Here is a 21,386-nt window from a genome sequence, read left to right as displayed (position 1 = left end):
ACAGACTGCGATGGAGGCCAAGTCCGTGGTTGTATTTAAGGCAGAAATTGCTAGATTCCTGATTGGTCGGGGCATCTCGGGATATGGTAAGAGGGCAGGTGTATGGGGGTTGAATGGGATCCGGGATCAGCCCTGGCTCGATGGGCTAAATAGCCTAATTATGGCCCAGCGAAGCTGTCCCAACAACCCCTGAGCGCCTCTCGGCCGCACGCGCCCGGCGCACGTCGGGTAACGGCTACGCCTGTGACGCAATTACGCCGTGTTATTGTAGGTCTCCGGCTCCACGACAATGGCGGCTCGCTGGAGCAGCGAGAATGTGGTGGTGGAGGTTAGGGACTCGCAGGTAACTCTACGTCCAGCAGCCGCGGGCGCCCTTGGGGCTTTGGAAAGATCGTGTCTGCGGGCGCTGTGGCTGACTGGCTGTGGGAGCCCATGACGCCAAAAGAGTCGCAGGTCCGGAGATCTCTAGTGTTTGGGCCGGGTGAAAGAGCGCATGCGCGGACAGCGCTGCCCGCCCTCCTTCCCTTAAATTGGCTATTCACTTATTGGCAAGGTGGATTTAATTTACAGATTGGCTTTGTTTTAACTTGAAACTGGACATCAGTGTGGCCGTGATATATAAAATCTGCTGCATTTGGGGTGCTTCCTTATTCCTGTCGCCTTCTTTAAGAAAATAATAACCGATACTCCTCAGAACTTCTGGGTCAAGGCAGTAACCAGCAGGTTACGGTAATCTTAGTGACAGGCACTCTCGAAAACATGAGCAGGGAGGGCAAACACGCTTTTCATTTTCACTGCAGACCTCAGCATGAGAAATAGAAGATACTTTTTGTATTTTTCACAAATTGAAACAGTTTGGGTGATACAGTTATCTTGAGAAGTTAACCTCCCTCCTTTTAGTTCATACCTGATTAAAAAGGCCTGTATGACACTAACTGTAAACCTGAGCTACTATATACTAGGGGTTGATGATATGTTAAAGTGACTATGGTTTTAAACACTACTGCTTTGATGTTCTGAAACGAGAGTAATTTAAAATAAAACCTGAGTAGTTTTATCATGCAAAAAGTGCAGTGTATGATGGGTTGTCTTGGGGGAAATGCACAAAAACTGAACTGTGGTTTAAGGTCCAGGAGATCTTGTGGATGCCACACAAAATGTTGGAGGAACTCAGCAAGTCAGGCAACTTCTGTGGAGGGGAATAAATAGTCATTCCTGGTGAAGGGGTTTGGACTATTTATTCCCCTCCATAGATGCTACCTGGATTATTGATATCCTCCAGCATTTTTGGGTGTTGTTCAGTGCTGTAAGGCATGTGCTGCTAACTTGGGAGGAGTGATGACTACATGGTGAATAGTGTGTTAGTGCTCCAGCTCCTGTTTTGGGGGAAGTGATCCCTGCAATAAACACTGAGCTGCTATCCAAGTTCAAAGTACATCATATTTTATACATCCCTGAGATTTGTCTCCTTGCATGCCTTACGTTTGTGTTGGGAAAGCTGTTGGAAAAGATTCTTAGAGATAGGATCTATGGGCATTTAGAGAATCATGGTCTGATCAGGGACAGTCAGCATGGCTTTGTGAAGGGCAGATCGTGCCTGACAAGCCTGATAGAGTACTTTGAGGAGGTGACCAGGCATATAGATGAGGGTAGTGCAGTGGATGTGATCTACATGGATTTTAGTAAGGCATTTGACAAGGTTCCACACGGCTTATTCAGAAAGTCGGAAGGCATGGGATCCAGGGAAGTTAGGCCAGGTGGATTCAGAATTGGCTTGCCTGCAGAAGGCAGAGGGTCGTGGTGGAGGGAGTACATTCAGATTGGAGGGTTGTGACTAGTGGTGTCCCAGAAGGATCTGTTCTGGGACCTCTACTTTTTGTGATGTTTATTAACGACCTGGATGTGGGGTAGAAGGGTGGGTTGGCAAGTTTGCAGACGACACAAAGGTTGGGTGGTGTTGTAGATAGTGTAGAGTATTGTCGAAGATTGCAGAGAGACATTGATAGGATGCAGAAGTGGGCTGAGAAGTGGCAGATGGAGTTCAACCCAGAGAAGTGTGAGGTGGTTTTCAACTTCCAGGGATCTATGGACATGTACCCCCAGATCCCTCTGCTCCTCCACACTGCCAAGTATCCTGCCATTTACTTTGTACTCTGCCTTGGAGTTTGTCCTTCCAAAATGTACCACCTCACACTTCTAAAAAGGGTACAGAGGAGATTTACCGGGATGCTGCCTGGTTTAGAGAGTATGGATTATGATCAGAGATTAAGGGAGCAAGGGCTTTACTCTCTGGAGAGGAGGATGAGAGGAGACATGATAGAGGTGTACAAGATATTAAGAGGAATAGATAGAGTGGACAGCCAGTGCTTCTTCCCCAGGGCACCACTGCTCAGTACAAGAGGACTTGGCTTTAAGGTAAGGGGAGGGAAGTTCAAGGGGGATATTAGAGGAAAGTTTTTCACTCAGAGAGTGATTGGTGTGTGGATGCACTGCCTGAGTCAGTGGTGGAGGCAGATACAGTAGTGAAGTTTAAGAGACTACTAGACAGGTATATGGAGGAATTTAAGGTGGGGGATTATATGGGAGGCAGGGTTTGAGGGACGGCACAACATTGTGGGCCGAAGGGCCTGTAATGTGCTGTACTATTCTATGTTCTATAAACCAAATAGAACCCATTAAAAACAAAACAAGACAGTCAAACTTTTGTCAAAGACTTGTCAAACAAGTGGGCAGAGAGAGAAAATCAAATTGTGTAAACAACAAAAGCAAGTTGAGTGTATTGAGAACTGAAGCTCACAAAGCCAGGCGTCACTGCAGACGATCCAGAAGTCCACCAGTTGCAGGCCACGGCCTCCGTCCAGCACAGAGATGAGCAAACCCGTTGGAGCAGTGAGTCGAATCAGATCGTCCCTCGCGTCTGACCCCAGCACCCTGACGATTTCAATCTGGGCCAGCGCTTAAATTGTCCAAACCTCAGGCCATTCCTCGCTCTCTGCCACTTCAATATGCCCTCAGGCTTGGGCACCACCACTTCAATTCGGCCCAGTACCCGACCTTCCAATTTGGCTCGGCTTTTAAATCGATCAAACCTCAGATTTTTCCTTAACTTTGCCTCAGCCTGGCTGTGCTGCATTGAATTGCCTCTAAGTCCAGTCCAGCAACTCTAGTCTGGACATGCAGCAACCGTCCTTCCTCTCTCAGATCCCACACCACAAAAATGCCAGGTCGTACAGGTGATTCAGCTCAACTTCGACAGGGAAACCACAGGCCACTGTTTGTAGTGATCGTTTACCAGAAAAATTGTGAATAGCTTTGTTTCAGTGCTAAACTTCATCAGTGTTGTCTTAAATCTGTCACCAAGACTGATGAAAATAATGAGCGTATTTTAAACCTGAGCTGCTAAACTACCGGTAATTGTAACACAGTTACCATTTTGTTGTGGGTTTCCGGCTTTTCATTTTCACTGTAATTGCACTTGTTGTGTGACTGTGGAAGCAAAGTCAGTTACGATTGTACAGTGTAGTTCATATTAATCTAGCGTGTTTTCAACAATCCACATGTATTTCAATGCAGAGATTAATGTATTGAGTTCTAATTGGATTCGAATGATCCTGATTAAGTGGAGAGAGATAGTTAGATGGCATCTTTAGCCACCTTTAAGCATTTTAGTGGGAATTCAATATTCTTGTAGTCTTTCTAGGAACCATTATTGCACAATACAAAACAGTGAGTTGTTTCCCTTCTGATAGATCAAAGTATCAAAAGTAAATAATTATTTTCTTTTTATAGAATTGCAGCAGTCTTTTGGCTGTTGCTTTGAAATTTATTACTTAGAATCAGGTTTAGTATCACCCACATACAGTATGTCATGAAATTCATTAACCTTTTTGAGCTGAACTAAGGGTCTCCAATTAATTCAGACCTAACTTTCCTCATAAGGTAATCTGACAATTCTGAGTGGCGTCATAGAACACTACAGCATAAATGCAGGCCCTTTGTCTCCACGAGTCCACGCTGACCCAGCCAGTCCCTGTTTCCTGCATTTAGCTCATGTCACTCTTAGTACTTGCTCTCCATGTACTTTATTAAACGATATTGTTGTGCCTGCCTCATTCACTTCCTTTGCCAGATAATTCCATGAACTCACCATCCTTTGCATGAAAAACTTGCCCATTAGGCCCCTTTTAAATCTTGCCCCTCTCACACTAAACCTTGGCTCCCTACCCTGGGTTAAAGACTGTTGCCATCCACCTTGTCTACACCTCTCATTTTAAACACTTCCATAAGGTCACCTTTCAGTAAAGGCTAACCTTTTCCTAAAACATAGGCCTGCAGTTACCTGAGTGAATCTTCTATCTAAATTGCTTCCAATAATAATCTTTCCTTGAATGGAAAGCAAAAACTATGTAGTTCTCTAAATACAATCTGAATGTCAATGTGGTAATACTTCCCTTTTTACCTAAGCCCACTTGAATTGTTAGCATTCTGCTAGATTTCCCAGTTACACAGAACACCTGTTTTTTCCTTCCTCACATCAATGCAGGGGAATGTTCAGAGGTGACTAAAGTCAATTCATATTGACAAAGGGAGATTTAATCAGAGGCATCAGTGGTTAAACCAGTTCATATATTGTGTAAATTTTAAAAAAATCAGGTCTGCATCAATTTCTGCCAACTTTAGATGGCAAGATAACAGAGATTCACTGTTACGTTTAAAGAGTTGGGGCAAGGGGGTAATTCTTGCATTTGGAATGACAAAAGAGGGGACATTAATTGATCAGGGAAAAATGTGAATGCGGACTTGAACTGAGTGTTTCCGATTCTTTAAATGTACTTTTCCAAAAGAATGCTGCACTTTTGGGGTTTCCATCTTCCAGGTTTGATGATAAACCAAGGGGGTTTTCTATTCTTTTCAATGGAGATTAATGGCACTTAGAGGAGTAGGAAACTGTCAAATATTTATCTCCTATTCAGCGACATTCTTTAGAGGTGATCTGATGATTATCACATTGCTATATTTGGGACATTGTTACGCACAAATGATCCTTTTCCAATGTTCGACAGTCACTGTAATTGAAAGGCAACTTCAAAGAAATTGGCGATAACACCTAGCAGCTCAGGCAACCATGGTAGAGGGAAGCAGAATTAATGTTTTGAGTTGATAAATTTTCATTAGCTCCTATTCTGACCTATTGATTAATTTCAACATTTATTGTTCTATTGCAGATACCAGAAATCCAAGGTATTTTGCAGTTGTAGTTTAGATATATTTTGGGGAAGTCTTAAGTTAGTGAATGGATCTAAATAGATGCGTCTTTTTTAAAATAAGCGGACCAGGTTCATTTGTGAATTGGGGTTGTGCAAAGCAATAGAGCCCAAAATTGGCATAATATTGAGAATTGATGCTTTGTAAGTGTTATAGATTTTGGTTTTTTTTATTGCACTTTTGTTTAAAATGTTAATTTGTTTTTTTTTTACACATCAGGCAACTGCGATGTCTGTGAACTGTCATGGCCAACTTGCAGTGCTCTCTGGGTAAGCAAACCAGCAGGAATAGGTAGCACCTGAATGCAAATACCTTTGTTCCATCCTTCTGTATGTCCTCAGGGATTTGGAATGACTACCAGGCAGCTTTGTATCATTGGGCATATACAGCAAAGGATACTGGAATTGTTCTTTGTAGCTCTGTTGATGTTCTTGAGTATTATTTCAAACTAAAGTTGTATTACATATAACAATAAAATGAACAGCAGAACAACAGGTAATTTTCCTCCAAACCTTAAAACAAGTATGTGGTGTTTAGTGTCCATGAGAGTATAGGGAGCGCTTATGACAAGAAGGATTCCATTTGGAATTTGTACAGCAAGACCCCTAGTACATTATCTTATACATGACTTATCACTCACATGATTCTGCACCCACCTACACAAGGAGCAATATATGCCACTAAATTAACAACAAGCAACATGATGTGGGAGGTATGACTTAGGGTAACCTCATGTGGTCTTATGGCGAATGTGCATACAGACGAACAGGAGGTTAGGATTGAACCAGAATCATTGCTTGATTATGATTAAATTCTTTTTGGCCAAATTGTGTTGAATTTTGGGATCTGTCTGGCCTGGCTTATATTGTACTGGAGTTTCTTCCCAGTGAGTAATCCACAGCAGTCCTTGCTACCGCTACAACTCAAAAGCATCTGCAAGGAGGTGTATTTCATTTTTGCTGCTTGCTGTAAATACTTGATATCTGGTGAGCAGTTCTCTATGGGATAATACAGAAATGTTTGAGGAAGTTAAAACTACAATTCCACTGAAACAGCATATGAGGAATATTAGTTGCTGTGAATCAGAGTTTCCCAGAACAGTGGGAGTCTTTGTGCTGCTATGCTAACCATAGTACGTTGAGGTCTGTTACTATTTACGGTGATGGGTGAGAGGTTGGGATTGGTGATGTGGAGAGGGTTTCCTTTTTGTGGATGAAACATATTGGTTAATCAGTAGAAATGTTGACTTCTTTGTAGGCGCCGCTTCTTGTATGTTATAAATTTAGATGCTCCTTCAGAAGTACCAAAAAAGATTGCAAGGCAGAGTAAGTGGGACATTGGGGCCGTGCAGTGGAATCCACATGAGACCTCCTCTCACTATTTTGCAGCTTCAGTAAGTAGCAAATTACATTTAACTCTTTGGAAATGCTGGAATGTAAAATAGTAAATTTAAAATATCATTCTTCATCTTTGTTACAAAATTAAAAATAAAACTAAATGATGTAGTTTTATAGAAAATGCTTTAAACAGATCTGAAAATACAGGCTGAGTACCCCTTAAATGAATTCCAAATTCCAAATTTTTTTTGAGTGCTGACATGACATCACTAACAGAAAATTCCATTAGATGCTGGGAAAGTTCCCAGGTGACAAGCATGACAGACAGTTCTGAGAAGTGACTGGCCTCACATATGTAATGAACAGAAGTTACTGAAAAATAGAAAAACACTGCACAAAGTGAAAAATTAAGATCTCAGTTGCATATAGTCAGAGTGAACATGTACTGCTTAATGGTATACTGATCATGAAACAGGCAAAGATCTATCACAATGAACTGAAAATTGAAGGCAATTGTGAATAATCAGTGGCTGGTTGCAGAAATTTAAGAAGAGGCACGACATTAGATTTTTAAAGTATTACTGATAAAAATCTTAACACCAGAACTAGTCTATAATGTTGATTGTTATATAACTTACATAAAACCAAAAAATATGTAAAATACAAACACTGTGTACTGTACTTGCCATCGTAAGTGGAGACTGAAAGCCTGCTGTGTTTGTTATTGTTCAACAGCTGATTCAGGTATTCTCCCAATACTGTTGTGCTGCTTTTGTTACCCTGCACACGTTATATTTTCATTATATTAATGGTCTGTACTAATTTTTACATAAACAATGTAAGGCAAAGACTAATTTACTGGTAGTGCATAAATTCATAGTTGGAAATGATGGTGATCCCAAGTTATCATTATATGTTCCAAAATCCAAAAAAAAATCCAAGATCCAGAACTCTTCCTGCCCCAAACATTTTGGATAAGGGTACTTAACCTGTACCTGGTACTTTTGGCTGTCTCACAGTTAGTGATGGGATTAAGGCTGGATGGCAAAATGGGTAGAAACAAATAGACAATTAGCTATCTGAAGAAGAATAACAGTGCTTAATTCTCAGCTGGAATGTTGTGGACATTTTTGGGAATATAATTCATGGAATATATAAGGGTTTACAACATTTACATATTAGTATTTCTAGAATGTTACATTGTTTGGGGTTTCTTCCTTGTGAGACTAAAAATATTATGATTGTATTGGATTAGTGAGGTGTAAGGTGATTTAATAAAGATTGTAAGGCAAGAAGAGATTTACACTGAAAATAGCTACTTTTGATGAGTGGATCATTAAATAGAGGTTATTCCAAAATATATAAGGGGAAGATGTGACGATTTAAAGAACTTAATGGTGTGTAGATGTTAAAGACTCTATGAAAATATGGTGGAAATTGATTTCATAAGCAATATTCAGTGATTTGAAGATTAATGATGAGGAGCCTGCAAGGTTACATGTAAAGTGAACATTCTGGAACTAAGCACACCTGTCTTTCAAAGATCCATAGTTTCCATGATCAAAATGTGACTTTTTATCTATTTTGATACTTAAAAGAATTAGAGTTAAATTTTTTTATTTTTTTGCAAGCTTATTGGCCAGGTAATACAAATGCACTTTCAAATACCTCCAAATAGAACATGTAGAGCATAAACACAGCACAGAACAGGCACACGATGTTGTGCCGACCCTTTAGCTGACTTCCTCTTTCCTCCCACATAGCCCTCCATTTTTCTTTCACCTCTTGTAACGATATCTCTACTACTTCCAAACCCTGTAATAGAGAGGGAATAGTTGCTTTATGTATTTTTTCTAGAAGTTTCACTAACTGTGGTCTTGTTGGTCTAGTGGAAGTCCAAGGAAAGATGTAAGAATCTCTGTAAATGTTATTACAGTGCACTGGATTGATGGATTCTGGGCTTGTGTTAACTTTTCTCAATATGGGTCAGTAATAAAGCTGCAGCATTAATGTGATGCATGTTCAAAACATACCACATGGATAATATTGATTTTATGGCTCGACACACAAGAGACTGCAGATCTGGAGCAACAAACAATCTGCTGGAAGAACTCAGTTTGTCAAGCAGCATCGGTGGGATGATGGAACTGTCAATGTAATGTTTTAGGACTGCTTGGTCCACTGAGTTCCTTCAGCTAATTGTTGATTTTTGTACTTTTGCTTCATTGATTTGGCCATTTGTAAATGAGCACTTTTACGTGTCTGACAACAATATCATTTTTTATTTGCCCATTCTTCTGTCGCATTTATAAAGTAATTGTCTTTGAAATCTGTGTTTCCTGTAGAAATACTTGAAAAGGGATTTCAGATCAAATGTCAGTTGACCAAATATTTGTGAGGCTGGAATCAGGTTTAGTGTTGTTTTGAAGAATGGGGAAAGTAAGTCAGGAGTCTAGTCATTTTTACTCCCAATTTTTCAACTGATAGGAAAGGAAATTGAGAGGCTGGCAAGCTGTTTTGCAAAAGCTGGTGTTTGAAACTAAGCAAGAGAATGGGGAAGTGGGAGGGTTAAATCACAAGGAGATTGGGATATATTTTGAGGAGGGGAAGGATGTGTAAATCATATGGGAGGGGAGGATAAAAGAATAAATTTCTGAAGTTTGATCAGGGGACTGGAGGCTGAAGTTTGGAGATAAATAAGGATGAAGTGTGGAGTTGGGTAGTTTTAGAAGAGGTGGTAGGTTGTGGAAAGATAGCATGAGGAACTGATGATAGAATTCTTGTCCCCTGTGACCCAGAGGTTTTATGAAATTGAATATCAGTTGTTGCTTCACCTTGAGCACTGAGTTTTCTGATCTTTTTAAATTTGGCCCCTGCAGTTAAATCCACATGTTGCTAAAATCTGAGGTAATGCATTATTGCTTGAATGTTATAACTCTGTCCTTGGTTGGATTGGATTTATGATTCAATATAAAGTCTTGCTTGCCTTCACTATCTTCCCTCTGCCCCCTCCCAGCCTATATTTTTGGTAGCTGTGGCTTATTCATTGTCTTTGTACAAATGATGTGGTCTGAGCTTATTTATACCAACAACAGATTAGCAAGAGTTTTATACACAATTTGAAAAAAACACATAGATAATGGCAGAGTGAAGAGCATACTTTGTTTGAATAATATATCATATCAAGTCTAAAGTTCATTTTCTCCCTTCATATCTCTCATCACAGCTGGGAAAAACAGTCAGAAGATCCTATCAGTATGTGCAATAAAGCTAAACATACTCTAATTTCAAATGCATCAGTCATAACACGTGTGTAAAAAGATACTGTTCATTTGAAAAAGTAAAATTATTGGAAGATATGGCTGGTTGTTCTCTGTTGTACACTGCCAGTTAAAAACTCGTTCTAAAACTATTTTGATAGAGAGAAAGTTTTGATGTATATTTGTCTTGTAGTTATTGTGAAATGACATTTGAATGTTTGTTTCAGTGTAATCAACGGGTGGACCTTTACAAATGGCTTGATGGAAATGGTGAGATCCACACTTCACTGCAAGGTCATACCCGTGTTATAAGGTATCTTAATAAAAATAATGTCCACTGCATAAGTAGTGTAGATATACTGTGTTGGCTTTCTTTCCAGATACAACCAGTAGTTAGTTGCTTGGGTCAATTGTCTTAAGCTTTTATTTTGGCTTCTTGAGTAACCAAAATCACATTATTAACATTTCCCAGCATTAAAGAACTTTTGTTTATTTTCTCCTGCTAATCTTTTATCTCCCAACAAAAAGTTCTCTGGCTTTGAGCAATCTCTGACAAAGGAATTAAAAATTGTTCTTGGTGTCTGAGGCTATAACCCCTGTCAGTATACGATTTTGTGTAGGAAAATATGCATTATTTGGCATGAAGATGACAATGTTTTTTGACAAATTGTAATATATGGCATGTGACAGAAAATGATCTATTCTCCCACTATGGGATCTACTTAGTTAGCAACATTAAAAGTAGTGAACTGTGGAAGAGATGATTTCCCTATTGGAAAAAGATACACTATTACAATTCTATTTAAATTTTATTCTGCTATAGAACCTGATTGTAAGCTTGTAGAAATTCTTTTTTCTCTAAAATTGATCACTTTTCTAGAGCCTTGGAAATCCACATAAATCTAAGTTAGCGTGGAATTTTTGTTTCACTTTTGATTCCAGTGATTTGGAGTGGTCGTGGTTTGAACCGGAACTACTTGTTACAAGTTCTGTTGACACCTACATCTACATTTGGGACGTCAAGTAAGTTCATGGCTTTGTTCCTGTTAACAGAAAAAAGGAGACTTATTTTCTTGTTCTAAATTATGAGCACATTTGGGAAATTTGTTCTGCTCAGTAAAGTTTTGGGTATACTTGCTTACTCACAACATGATAATAATTGGAATTCTAAGTAATCTATTTTTGTTAGAAAGTAATTTGAAATAATTCTGAGAGATTGCTTGAATTTAGTACTGTGTAAAGTATGTATTGGGGATTTTTAGCCTGCTTGCTGTAAGGGAAGAGAAATGCAGTTACTATTACAAGAAAGAAGGTGCTCAAAAAGCTGGAAGACCCATGGATACACAAGTCACCTGGACCAGATGAACTGCACCCTAGGGTTCTGAAAGAGGTAGTGGTAGAGATTGTAGAGACATTCGTAATGATCTTTCAAAAATCATAGACTCTGGCATGGTCCAGAGGACTAGAAAATTGTAAATGTCATTCCACTCTTTAAGAAAGGAGGAAGGCAGCAAAAAGGAAATTATAGACCAGTTAGCCTGACCTCAGTAGTTGGGAAGATGTTGGAGTCGATTGTTAATGGTGAGGTTAGGGAATGCTTGGTGACATAGGACAAGATAGGAGAAAGTCAGTGTAGTTTCCTTAAGGGAAAATCCTGCCTGATGAACCTGTTGGAATTCTTTGAGGAGATTACAAGTAGGATAAAGAGGAAGCAGTGGATGTTGTATATTTGGACTTTCAGAAGGCCTTTGACAAGGTGCCACACACGACGCTACTTACCAAGTTAAGAGCCCATGGTATTACAGGAAAGTTACTGGCATGGTTAGGGCATTGGCTGATTGGTAGGAGGCAGCAAGTGGGAAGAAAAGGATCCTTTACTGTTTGGCTGCCAGTGTCTAGTGGTGTTCAGCTGTGGTTGGTGTTGGGACTGCTTTTTATGCTGTATGTCAATTATTTAGATGATGTAATAGATGGCTTTGTTGTCAAGTTTGCAGATGATGTGTAGATTGGTGGGGGTAGGTAATGTTGAGGAAGCAGGTAGGCTGCAGAAGAACTTAAGACAGATTAGGAGAATGGGCAAGGAAGTTGCAAATGGAATACAGTGTCGGAAAATGCATGGTCATGCACTTTGGTAGTAGAAATAAATGTGCAGACTATTTTCTAATAGTCTGAAAATCCAAAAATCTGAGATGCAAAGGGACTTGTGCAGAACACCCTAGAAGTTAACTTGCAGGTCGAGTCAGTGGTGAGGAAGGCAGATGCAATGTTAGCATTCATTTCAAGAAGTCTAGAATTTCAGAGCAGAGATGTGATGCTGAGGCTTTATAAGGCACAGATGAGGCGTCACCTTGAGTGTTGTGAGCAGTTTTGGGCTCCTCGTCTAAGAAAAGATGTGCCGGCATTGGAGAGGGTTCACAAGAATGATTCTGGGAATGAAAAATTTATCATATTAGGAATGTTTGATAGGTCTGGGCCTGTACTCACTGGAATTTAGAAGGATGGGGAGGAGATCTCATTGAAAACTTTAGAATGTTGAAAGGCCTAGACAGCGTAGATGTGGAAAGGATATTTCCCATGGTGGGGAAGTCAAGGAAAAGAGGGCACAGACTCAGGAAAGAGGGGCATCCATTTAAAATAGAGATGTGGAGAAATTTCTTTAGCCAAAGGGTGGTGAATTTGTGGAATTTGTTACCACAGGCAGCTGTGGAGGCCAGTTTGCTGGGTGTATTTAAGGCAGAGCCTGATTAGGTTCTTGATTGGACACGGCATCAAAGGTTACAAGGAGAAGGCTGGGGAGTGGAGCTGAGGAAGGGAAAAAAAGATCAGCCATGATTGAATGGCGGAGCAGACTTGATGGGCCAAATGGACTAATTCTGCTCCTGTATCTCATGGTCTTATGGTCTTGATGGCAGAGGCTGATATAACAACTATAATCCTGTCTAATTATGGGATTGATGTGAGGGATTTGAAATTTGTACCGCAGGAAATGTATCCCTATGTCTTTTTACCTCTCTTCAAAATTTTCCTTAAAATCTGCCTTAATATCTAAAGTTGTGGTCACTTACTCAACCATCTGATGTAACTTTGTTTGATTGTGCTTCTGTGAAGCCTCTTGAGACCTTTTGCTATGATGAAGGTGCTGTTTAAGTACAAATTGTTATATTATTATCAAGATATTGGTATTCATACTTCTCATTCACAGCAAACTGCCAGGCTTAAGTTGTAAAGTTAAGATTTGTATTCATTCATCTGAATGCTAAATGATCATTTTTGTCGTTATGGTTGAGTCTTATGATCGAATGCTTTTTTCTCTCTTTAGAGATACACGAAAGCCATTGGTGTCATTGTCAGCTGTCGGTGAGTTTTCTGTACTGATGCACCAACAAGATGGAAACATGGGAGATTGCAGATGCTGGGATCTGGAACAAGGAAAATAAATTGCTGGAGGATCACAGAAAATCAGGGAATGTCTGTGGAGGGAATGGAGTGCTTGACATTTCAGATTGAGAGCCTCCATTAGCCCAGTTGGAGTCATATGGAGGAGGGGGATAAAACTGGGTGATGGGAGGTGAGAGTAAGGTATAGAAAAATGAAGGGTGCAGGACCAAAATGGGTTAGTAGGAAAGGGAAAGAAATGTGGGGAGCAATGGGTAAGGGTTAAACAAAATTGGATAATTCCATGTTCGTGGAATATGAGATTTCCTTCAGTTGTACCTTTGGCCTGACCCATGCCAAGTGGAGAAAGTCAAGAATGGACAGGTCAGTGTGGGAATATGAAGGGAAGTTGCAGTGGCATGTGACCAGCAGCTCAGGTGACCATTGTGAACAGAACATAAGTGAACCAGTGGCTGAGTCTCTGCTTGTTATCAGTGATGTAGAGAAGGCCACACCCAGAGCACTAAACACAGGTGCATGCTGGGAAGGTGGATTTATCATATGATGTAGAGGAGCAGAAAATAAGAGGAAAGGGACAAATGGTTAAACAGGAACATTTGTATTTGAATATGGGTTAAATGATCAACTAGAACAAGATAGGTCAATATCAATTCATATAGAATGCTGGAGGAAGACAGCATGCCTATAGAGAGGAATAAACAGTTGATGTTTTGGGCTGAGAACCTTTACCACAGCATTGACTGTTATTCCTTACCATTGATGCTGTCTGACTTGCTGAGTTCCTCCAGCATTTTTTGTTTATTGCTCTGGATTTACAACATCTGCACAAGCTCTTGTGTTTAATATCTATTCATTTAGGCATGAAATAATCGAATGGCATGTTCAAGTGCAAAAAAGGTTTAAAAATAATTTAATATTAATTGACTACCTGTCTCTCATAATTCCCCTGCAGCTGGAAGAGAGTTTCTCTTTATTTGGGCTATCATATTCTGTATGACTTAATATTTCTATTAAATCCTTGTACCTTCTGTGCTGTGTGGGAAAATAATGTCAGCTGATTTAGTTTTTAATGTAACTGAAAAATGGTCTGAAGGAGGAGCTGTGCTGAAAATTGGATACAGTACTTCAGCTTAGTCCTAACCTATCACAAACTGCCATGTATATAATTCTGTGTTTTTATTTTTAAAGGAAAGGATCTCCCAATTTTTTTGAGTAGCCAACTTGATTTGTTTCCTATCTTCAATAATTTCAATGTGTAACTGAGATATTCTACTTCATTTTCCCAGCTTAATTACTCGTCTTATTATTGTTCTGTAATTATTTTTTCAAAGTGTAGGTAAACTGATTATTTACAAAGAGAATTTGGTCATCAAAGTTTAGTTCAATCTTTGGAGAAAGTAATCTCTAATCATTGTTAATTCTGTGAACCAGAAATGATGTTTGTGTTCCCCAAGTGATTAGTGCAGGAGAGTTTTCTCCATTAGATAAGGTAGTGTGGTTAAATCCTTCAAGGTGTTTTTATCGGTTATACGGGCGGGCCTCACTTTGCCAGTGCTGGTCTGTGCAGGGTTGATGCAATGGCTGTTGCATTGTGAGAAGGATGAATATTCTTGTGTGTTGGGTTAAATGATATAGGTGAAGAAGAATTGTGATTTAGTTGTGTAATTGGCTATTTAGGTCTCCTTTTGTCTTTTCCATATTATACAGCTGGAGCCTCTCAGGTGAAATGGAACAAAAAAAACTCCTGCTGCTTGGCAACAAGCCATGATGGAGATGTCCGAATCTGGGACAAACGGGTGAGTGATGTGAAAGGTAAAAGTCTAGTTTTGGTGCTGTTAATTTTGAGAGACATTGAGCTTGTGTGCATGAGTAGATTTATTGTAGAAAACCACTTGTGCTGTTTGAATTACATTTCTTGATAACCCTTGATAGACCCCTGTGACTGATAGAGTTCACAAGTGCAGTGACTTTGTTCTGGTATAGCCCATTTGCCAATGGAGGAAAAATCTACAGCACAAGATTGATTGGTCTTAATTAATCTAGAAGTTGCAGCCTGAGAACTTTGTTTAAAGGCATTTCTTAGTGAAAGGATTAGAAATACATCCTAACCCTAACCCTGCACTGCACTGCATGGCTTCTATGGTATATATGATTCATCCTCAGAGTAAACAATATCATGACTAAAATTTGGATGGAAATTCTCAAGTGTTTCCAGTCTCCTATTTGTGAGTTTGTGAACTGAAAAGAGGTCCAAAAATTAAAACAAAGAAGTAACTACTTTAGAAATAGACCTAGCTTGTTGAGAATATAGGGTTTTGGTGGACTTTACATCTGAAGTTTTAACCATTAGAGGAAATGTTTCTAACTTGTCACAATTATGTGCTTTTTATGTTGATGATTTGATTGGAGCAGCTAAATAGTGCAGAACAAAACAATGAATGAATTTACCTGCAGGTAAGATTATGGATCTTGAGGACTTAAGCAAACTTTAAGGAAAATTAATAATTGACTGATTTCAAAGGAAAAAGAGGGAAAAACCTTTTTACCTTTTTACCTGTGGCAAAATCATATATTTGTGATATTGTTGGTGGAAGCGACCACGGCATAATCTTTGTGGGGGACAAAGTTCTGTCTTCACATCAGTGATGCTCTCTGTCAATCCATGTGGCAGTGTAGACATGTTAAATAGCATGTAATCATAGTATATGTAGCAACTCAACAGTGAGGTGTTGAGGACCATCAGAAGCTTTATAAATATAGATCACCATCATCTGAGACTGAAGGCTCACTTGCTTTTACTCTTAAGCCAGGGGGTCAGTGTGGTTCAATGAGTATGGCATTCTGGGAACAACGCCAGGCAAAGCTGAAAACGATAAAGTGAAGCTGCAGTAAAGGACTACCTGTGTGCTGAATAGCAAAAGCAGCGAGCAACAGACAAAACTAAGGAGACTAAGAACCAATAGATCATTTCTACCACATTTAGTTATGAATTGTAGTGACAGTTATGCAGCTTTAAGAGGAGGAGGCTGTACTAAAATCCCCATCATAAACCAGTGCTGAAGAACAAGATGAAGCATTCCCAACTATAATCAGCCAAAGTAATTGAATTAAATTGTAATTAGTTTGATTCACTCCTCACTGAGCTGCAGCTTGATGACTTTTGGCTCATACGGGAAAATGAGAGGTGATAGATAGGAGCTGCAGGGTGGTAGTCACCCCTCGGTTGCAGGAGGCAGGTAACTGGGTGACTGTCAGGAGAAAGAAATGAAATGGGCAGTCAGTGCAGAGTACCCCTTATTATCGTTTCCCGCAATATTAAGTATACCACTTTGGATACTGCTGAGGGGACGGCTTACCTGGGGCAGCCACAGTGACCAGGTCTCTGGCACTGAGTCTAGTGCTGTAGCTCAGAAGAGAGGTAAAGAGGATTTCAGTGGTGATAGGAAATTCTGTAGCCGGAGGCAAGATTTTGTGGACAGGATAGAGACATCCAGATGGTATTGCCTCTCAGGTGTCACATCAGGGATGTTTCAGATTGGGTCCATGGCATCCTATGGGGGGGGGGGGGGGTGGAGAGGGGGAACAGCCAAAATGCCAAAATACTTGGTGTATATTGGCAGCAATGCCGAAGATAGGAAAGGTGAGGAGGTCCTGAAGATCAAATTTAGGGAGCTAGGTAGAAAGCTGAAAAACAGGACCTCCAGGGTGGTAATCTCGATTGCTGTCCGTGCCATGTGCCAGTGAGGGTAAGAATTGTATAATTTGGCAGATGAATGCACGGCTGAGAGTCTGGTGCAGGGGGAAGGGGTGCAGAGTTCTTGATCATTGAGATCTCTTCTGGGGAAGGTAAGACCTGTACAAAAGGGACGCATTAGACCTGAACCCAAGAGGGATCAATATCCTTGTGGGCAGGTTTGCTAGAGCTGTTCGGGAGGGTTTAAACTAATTTGGCAGGTGGATGGGAACTGGAGTGATAGTGCTGATGATGAGATAGTTTACAAACAGTGGAAGTGTGTAGTGAGACTGCTAGCAAGGAGAGACTGATGATAGCGCAAAATTGCAGTCAACAGGATGAGTTGCAAAGTAAAAGACAGACAAAATTGAAAAGGGGGAATGCAGGACTGAAGGTGTTATTTTAATGCGTTCAGTATATGGAATAAGGTAGATGAACTTGTAGTACAGTTACAGATAGGCATATATAATGTTGTGGGCATCACTAAAGCATGGCTGAAATATTATAGCAGGAGATCACAGGTTAAGCGTGCACATTGTATCAAAAGGATAGGCAGGTAGGCGGGAGGAAGCATAGCTCTGTTGGTAAAACATGAAATCAAATCATTAGAAACAGATGACGTAGGGTCAAGGTATTGAGTCATTGTGGATAGAACTAAGAAACTGCAAGGGTAAAAAAGACCCTGAAGGGAGTTATATACAGACCCTCAAACAGTAGTAAAGATGTGGTCTACAAATTACAATGGGAGATGTAAAATGCATGCCAAAGGGACAATGTTATGATAGTCATGGGGGATTTCAATAAGCAGATAGATTGGGAAAATCAGGTTGGTGCTGGATCCCAAGAAGGTGAATTTGTGGAAAGCTTATGAGATGGCTATTTAGAGCAGCTCATGGTTGAGCCCACTAGGGGACCAGCAATTCTAGATTGGGTGATGTGCAGTGAGCTGAAATTGATTAAGAGAGCTTAAGGTATAGGATCCCTTAAGGTAAGGTGATCATGATATGATAGAATTCACCTTGCAATATGAGAAGGAGAAGTTGATGTATCAGTATTACAGTGGAGTACAGGGAATTGCAGAGACATAAAAGAGAAACTGGCCAAAATTGATTGGAAACAGACACTGGCAGGGATGATGGCAGAGTAGCAATGGCTGTAATTTCTGGGAGCAATTCAGAAAGCGCAGGATATATACATCCCAAAAGGAAGAAATATTCTAGTCAGGAAGATATAACTGTGGCTGACAAGAGAAGTGAAAGCCAACATAAAAGCCAAAGAGAGCAAAATAAATTAAAAATTAGTGGGATGTTAGAGGATTGGGAAGTTTTTAAAAACCAACAGAAGGCAACTAAAAAAGTCGCAACAAAGGAAAAGACAGATTATGAAGGTAAGCTAGCCAATAATATTAAAGAGGATACCAAAAGTTTCTTCAGAAGCATACGTGTAAAAGAGAGGTAAGAGTAGATATCAGACCCTTGGAAAATTATGCTGGAAAGGTAGTAATGAGGGGCAAGGAAATGACAGATGAACTGAATAAATATTTTTCATCAGTCTTCACGGTGGAAGACACCGGCAGTATGCCGGAAGTTTGTGAGTGTCAGGCCAGAAGCGTTTGAAGTTGCCATTACTATGGAGAAGGTTGGTCTGAAGGTAGATAAGCCACCTGGACCAGATGGTAAGCACTCAAGGGTTCTGAAAGAGGTGGTTGAAGAGATTGTGGAGGCATTAGTAATTATCTTTCAAGAATCAATTGATTTTTGGCATGGTTCCTGAAGAATAGAAAATTGCAATTTTTACTCTACTGTTCATGAAGGGGAGGAGGCAGAAGAAAGGAAATTATAGTCCAGTTAATCAGACCTCAGTGGTTTGGAAGACGTTGAAGTTGATTGTTAAGGATGTGGTTTCAGGATACTTGAAGGCACATGATAAAATAGGCCAAGGTCAGCATGGTTTCCTCAGGGTTTTCAAAGCTTGCAGAGGGATTTGGACCAGCTGGAAAAATGGGCTGAAAAATTGCAGATGGAGTTTAATACAGATAAGTGTGAGGTATTGCACTTTGGAATGAAAAACCAAGGTAGAACATACAAGGTAAATTGTAGGGCACTGAGGGGTACAGTAGAACAGAGGGATCTAGGAATACAGATACAAAATTCCCTAAAAGTGGCGTCACAGGCAGATAGGGTAGTAAAGAGAGCCTTTGGTACATTGGCCTTTATAAATCAAAGTATTGAGTATAAGAGTTGGAATGTTGTGGTGAGGTTGTATAAGACATTGGTGAGGCCGAATTTGGAGTATTGCGTGCAGTTTTGGTCACCGAATTACAGGAAGGATATTAATAAGGTTGAAAGAGTGCAGAGACAGTTTACAAGGATCTTGCCAGGACTTGAGAAACTGAGTTACAGAGAAAGGTTGAATAGATTAGGACTTTATTCCCTGGAGTGTAGAAGAATGAGGGGAGATTTGATAGAGGTATATAAAATTATGATGGGTATGGATAGAGTGAATGCAAGCAGGCTTTTTCCACTGAGGCTAGGGGAGAAAAAAACCAGAGGACATGGGTTAAAGGTGAAGGGGGAAAAGTTTAAAGGGAGTGTGGAATGAACTGCCAGATGAAGTGGTAAATGCTTATGAAAAACTTGGACAGGTACATGGATGAGAGGTGTATGGAGGGATATGGTCCAGGTGAGGGTCAGTGGGACTAGGCAGAAAAATGGTTTGGCACAGCCAAAAAGGGCCAAAATGCATGTTTCTGTGCTGTAATGTTTCTATGGAAAATCTTGCCTGACAAATTTGTTGGAATTCTTTGAAGAAATAACAAGCAGGATAGACAGAGGAAGATGTTGTGTACTTGGATTTTCAGGAAGCCTTTGACAAGGTGTCACACACGAGTTTGCTTAACAAGTTAAGAGCCCATGGTTTCACAGTAAAGGTACTAGCATTGATAAAGCATAGGCTGATTGGCAGGAGGCAAAGAATGCAAATGGAGGGAGCCTTTTCTGGTTGGCTGCTGGTGACTAGTGGTGTTCCACAAGGTTCTGTGTTGAGACTGATTCTTTTTACATTATATGTCAGTGACTTGGGTGATGGAATTGATTGCTTTCTGGCTAATTTTGTTGGTGATGTGAAGATAGGAAGATAGGTGGAGTGCAGGTAGTTTTGAGAAAGTAGAGAAACTACAGAAGGATTAGACAGATTAGGAGAATGTGCAAAGTGGCAGATGGAATACAGTGTCAGGAAATGCATTTTGGTAGAAGAAATAAAAGGGTAGACTATTTTCTAAATGGAGAGAAAGTTCAAAAATCTGTGGTGCAAAGGGTTCCCCTAAAGGTTAATTTGCAAATTGAATTGATGGTGAGGAACATGAATGTGACGTTAGTAATCATTTTGAGAGGATTAGAGTATAAAAGCAAGGGCATAATGTTGAGGCTTTATAAACCACTAGTGAGGCCTTACTTGGAGTATTGTGATCAGTTTTGGCGCCTTAACTAAGAAAGGATATACTGACATTGAAGAGAGTTCAAAAGAGGTTCACAAAAATGATTCTGTGATTGCAAGGCTTGTCATTTGAGGAGTGTTTGATGGCTCTGGGTCTCTACTCACTGGAATTCATAAGTATAAGGGGTGACCTTATTGAAACCTATCGAATGGTGAAAGGCCTTGATAAGAGAGGATGTGGAGAAGATTTTTCCTATAGTGGTGAAGTCTAAGACCAGAGGACCGGTCTCGAATTGAGCTGCGTCCTGCTAGAACGGAGATGAGAAATTTCTTCAGCCAGAGAGTGATGAATCTGTAGAACTCGTTGTCACAGGGAGATGTAGATTCCAAGTCATTGGGAATATTTAAGGCAGAGGTTGATAGGTTCTTGATTGGTCAAGGCATGAAAGGATAGAAGGACAAAGCTAGAGATTGGGGTTGAAAGGGAAAATGGATCAGCCATGATAAAATGGTAGAGCAAACTCAATGGGCCAAATGGCCTAATTCTGCTCCTATATCTTATGGATATCATGAAATTGCTTAAAGCACCAGATACAGTAGAGACTTATAGAACCAGACAACATTACAGCGCTGCTATTGAAGAGTTGCATTCCAGGACTATTTGTATCTCTAAATGAGGGTGTTCCCAACCTGGGATTTATGGACTCCTCGGTTAATGGTAAGGGTCTATGGCATAAAAAAGGTTGGGAATCACTGCTCTAGACAAACTCCAGTACAGTTGTAACTTTTGCATCGATGTAATTGGAAAATTGTTCTTGTTGATATGTCAGATATATCTTGCTCAAAGAACTTCACTGTTTTCTCAAATTACCTTCCTTTGATAATAAGATCAGAAGGAGAGAGTTCACTGATGACTGCACCATATTCAATCCCTTTTGTAAGTCTTCAACAAGTGTCTGC

General features: G+C 40.1%; 1 protein-coding gene across 4 annotated transcripts in view; it reads left to right on the top strand.

Annotated features, from left to right (window-relative positions):
- Positions 1–262: 262 nt before the first annotated feature.
- The window catches only part of wdr59 (WD repeat domain 59), a 104,499-nt gene continuing 83,375 nt past the window's right edge, over positions 263–21,386 (top strand). For all 4 annotated transcript variants that reach the window (XR_012101874.1, XM_073069736.1, XM_073069735.1 and 1 more), the window contains exons 1-7: positions 263–343; positions 5,485–5,534; positions 6,523–6,658; positions 10,090–10,175; positions 10,805–10,885; positions 13,182–13,219; positions 14,966–15,054. Coding sequence is in view for 3 of the 4 variants with exons in the window: in XM_073069736.1 (XP_072925837.1) it covers positions 290–343; positions 5,485–5,534; positions 6,523–6,658; positions 10,090–10,175; positions 10,805–10,885; positions 13,182–13,219; positions 14,966–15,054 (534 nt within the window). In the remaining variant the exon portion in view is untranslated. The remainder of the gene's footprint in view (positions 344–5,484; positions 5,535–6,522; positions 6,659–10,089; positions 10,176–10,804; positions 10,886–13,181; positions 13,220–14,965; positions 15,055–21,386) is intronic.

The sequence above is a fragment of the Hemitrygon akajei genome, chromosome 17 (genome assembly GCF_048418815.1).
Source record: "Hemitrygon akajei chromosome 17, sHemAka1.3, whole genome shotgun sequence".
In the NCBI taxonomy this organism is placed as follows: domain Eukaryota; kingdom Metazoa; phylum Chordata; class Chondrichthyes; order Myliobatiformes; family Dasyatidae; genus Hemitrygon; species Hemitrygon akajei.
Note: the sequence above shows the minus strand (reverse complement) of the source record. Positions and strands in the feature narration are given on the sequence as shown.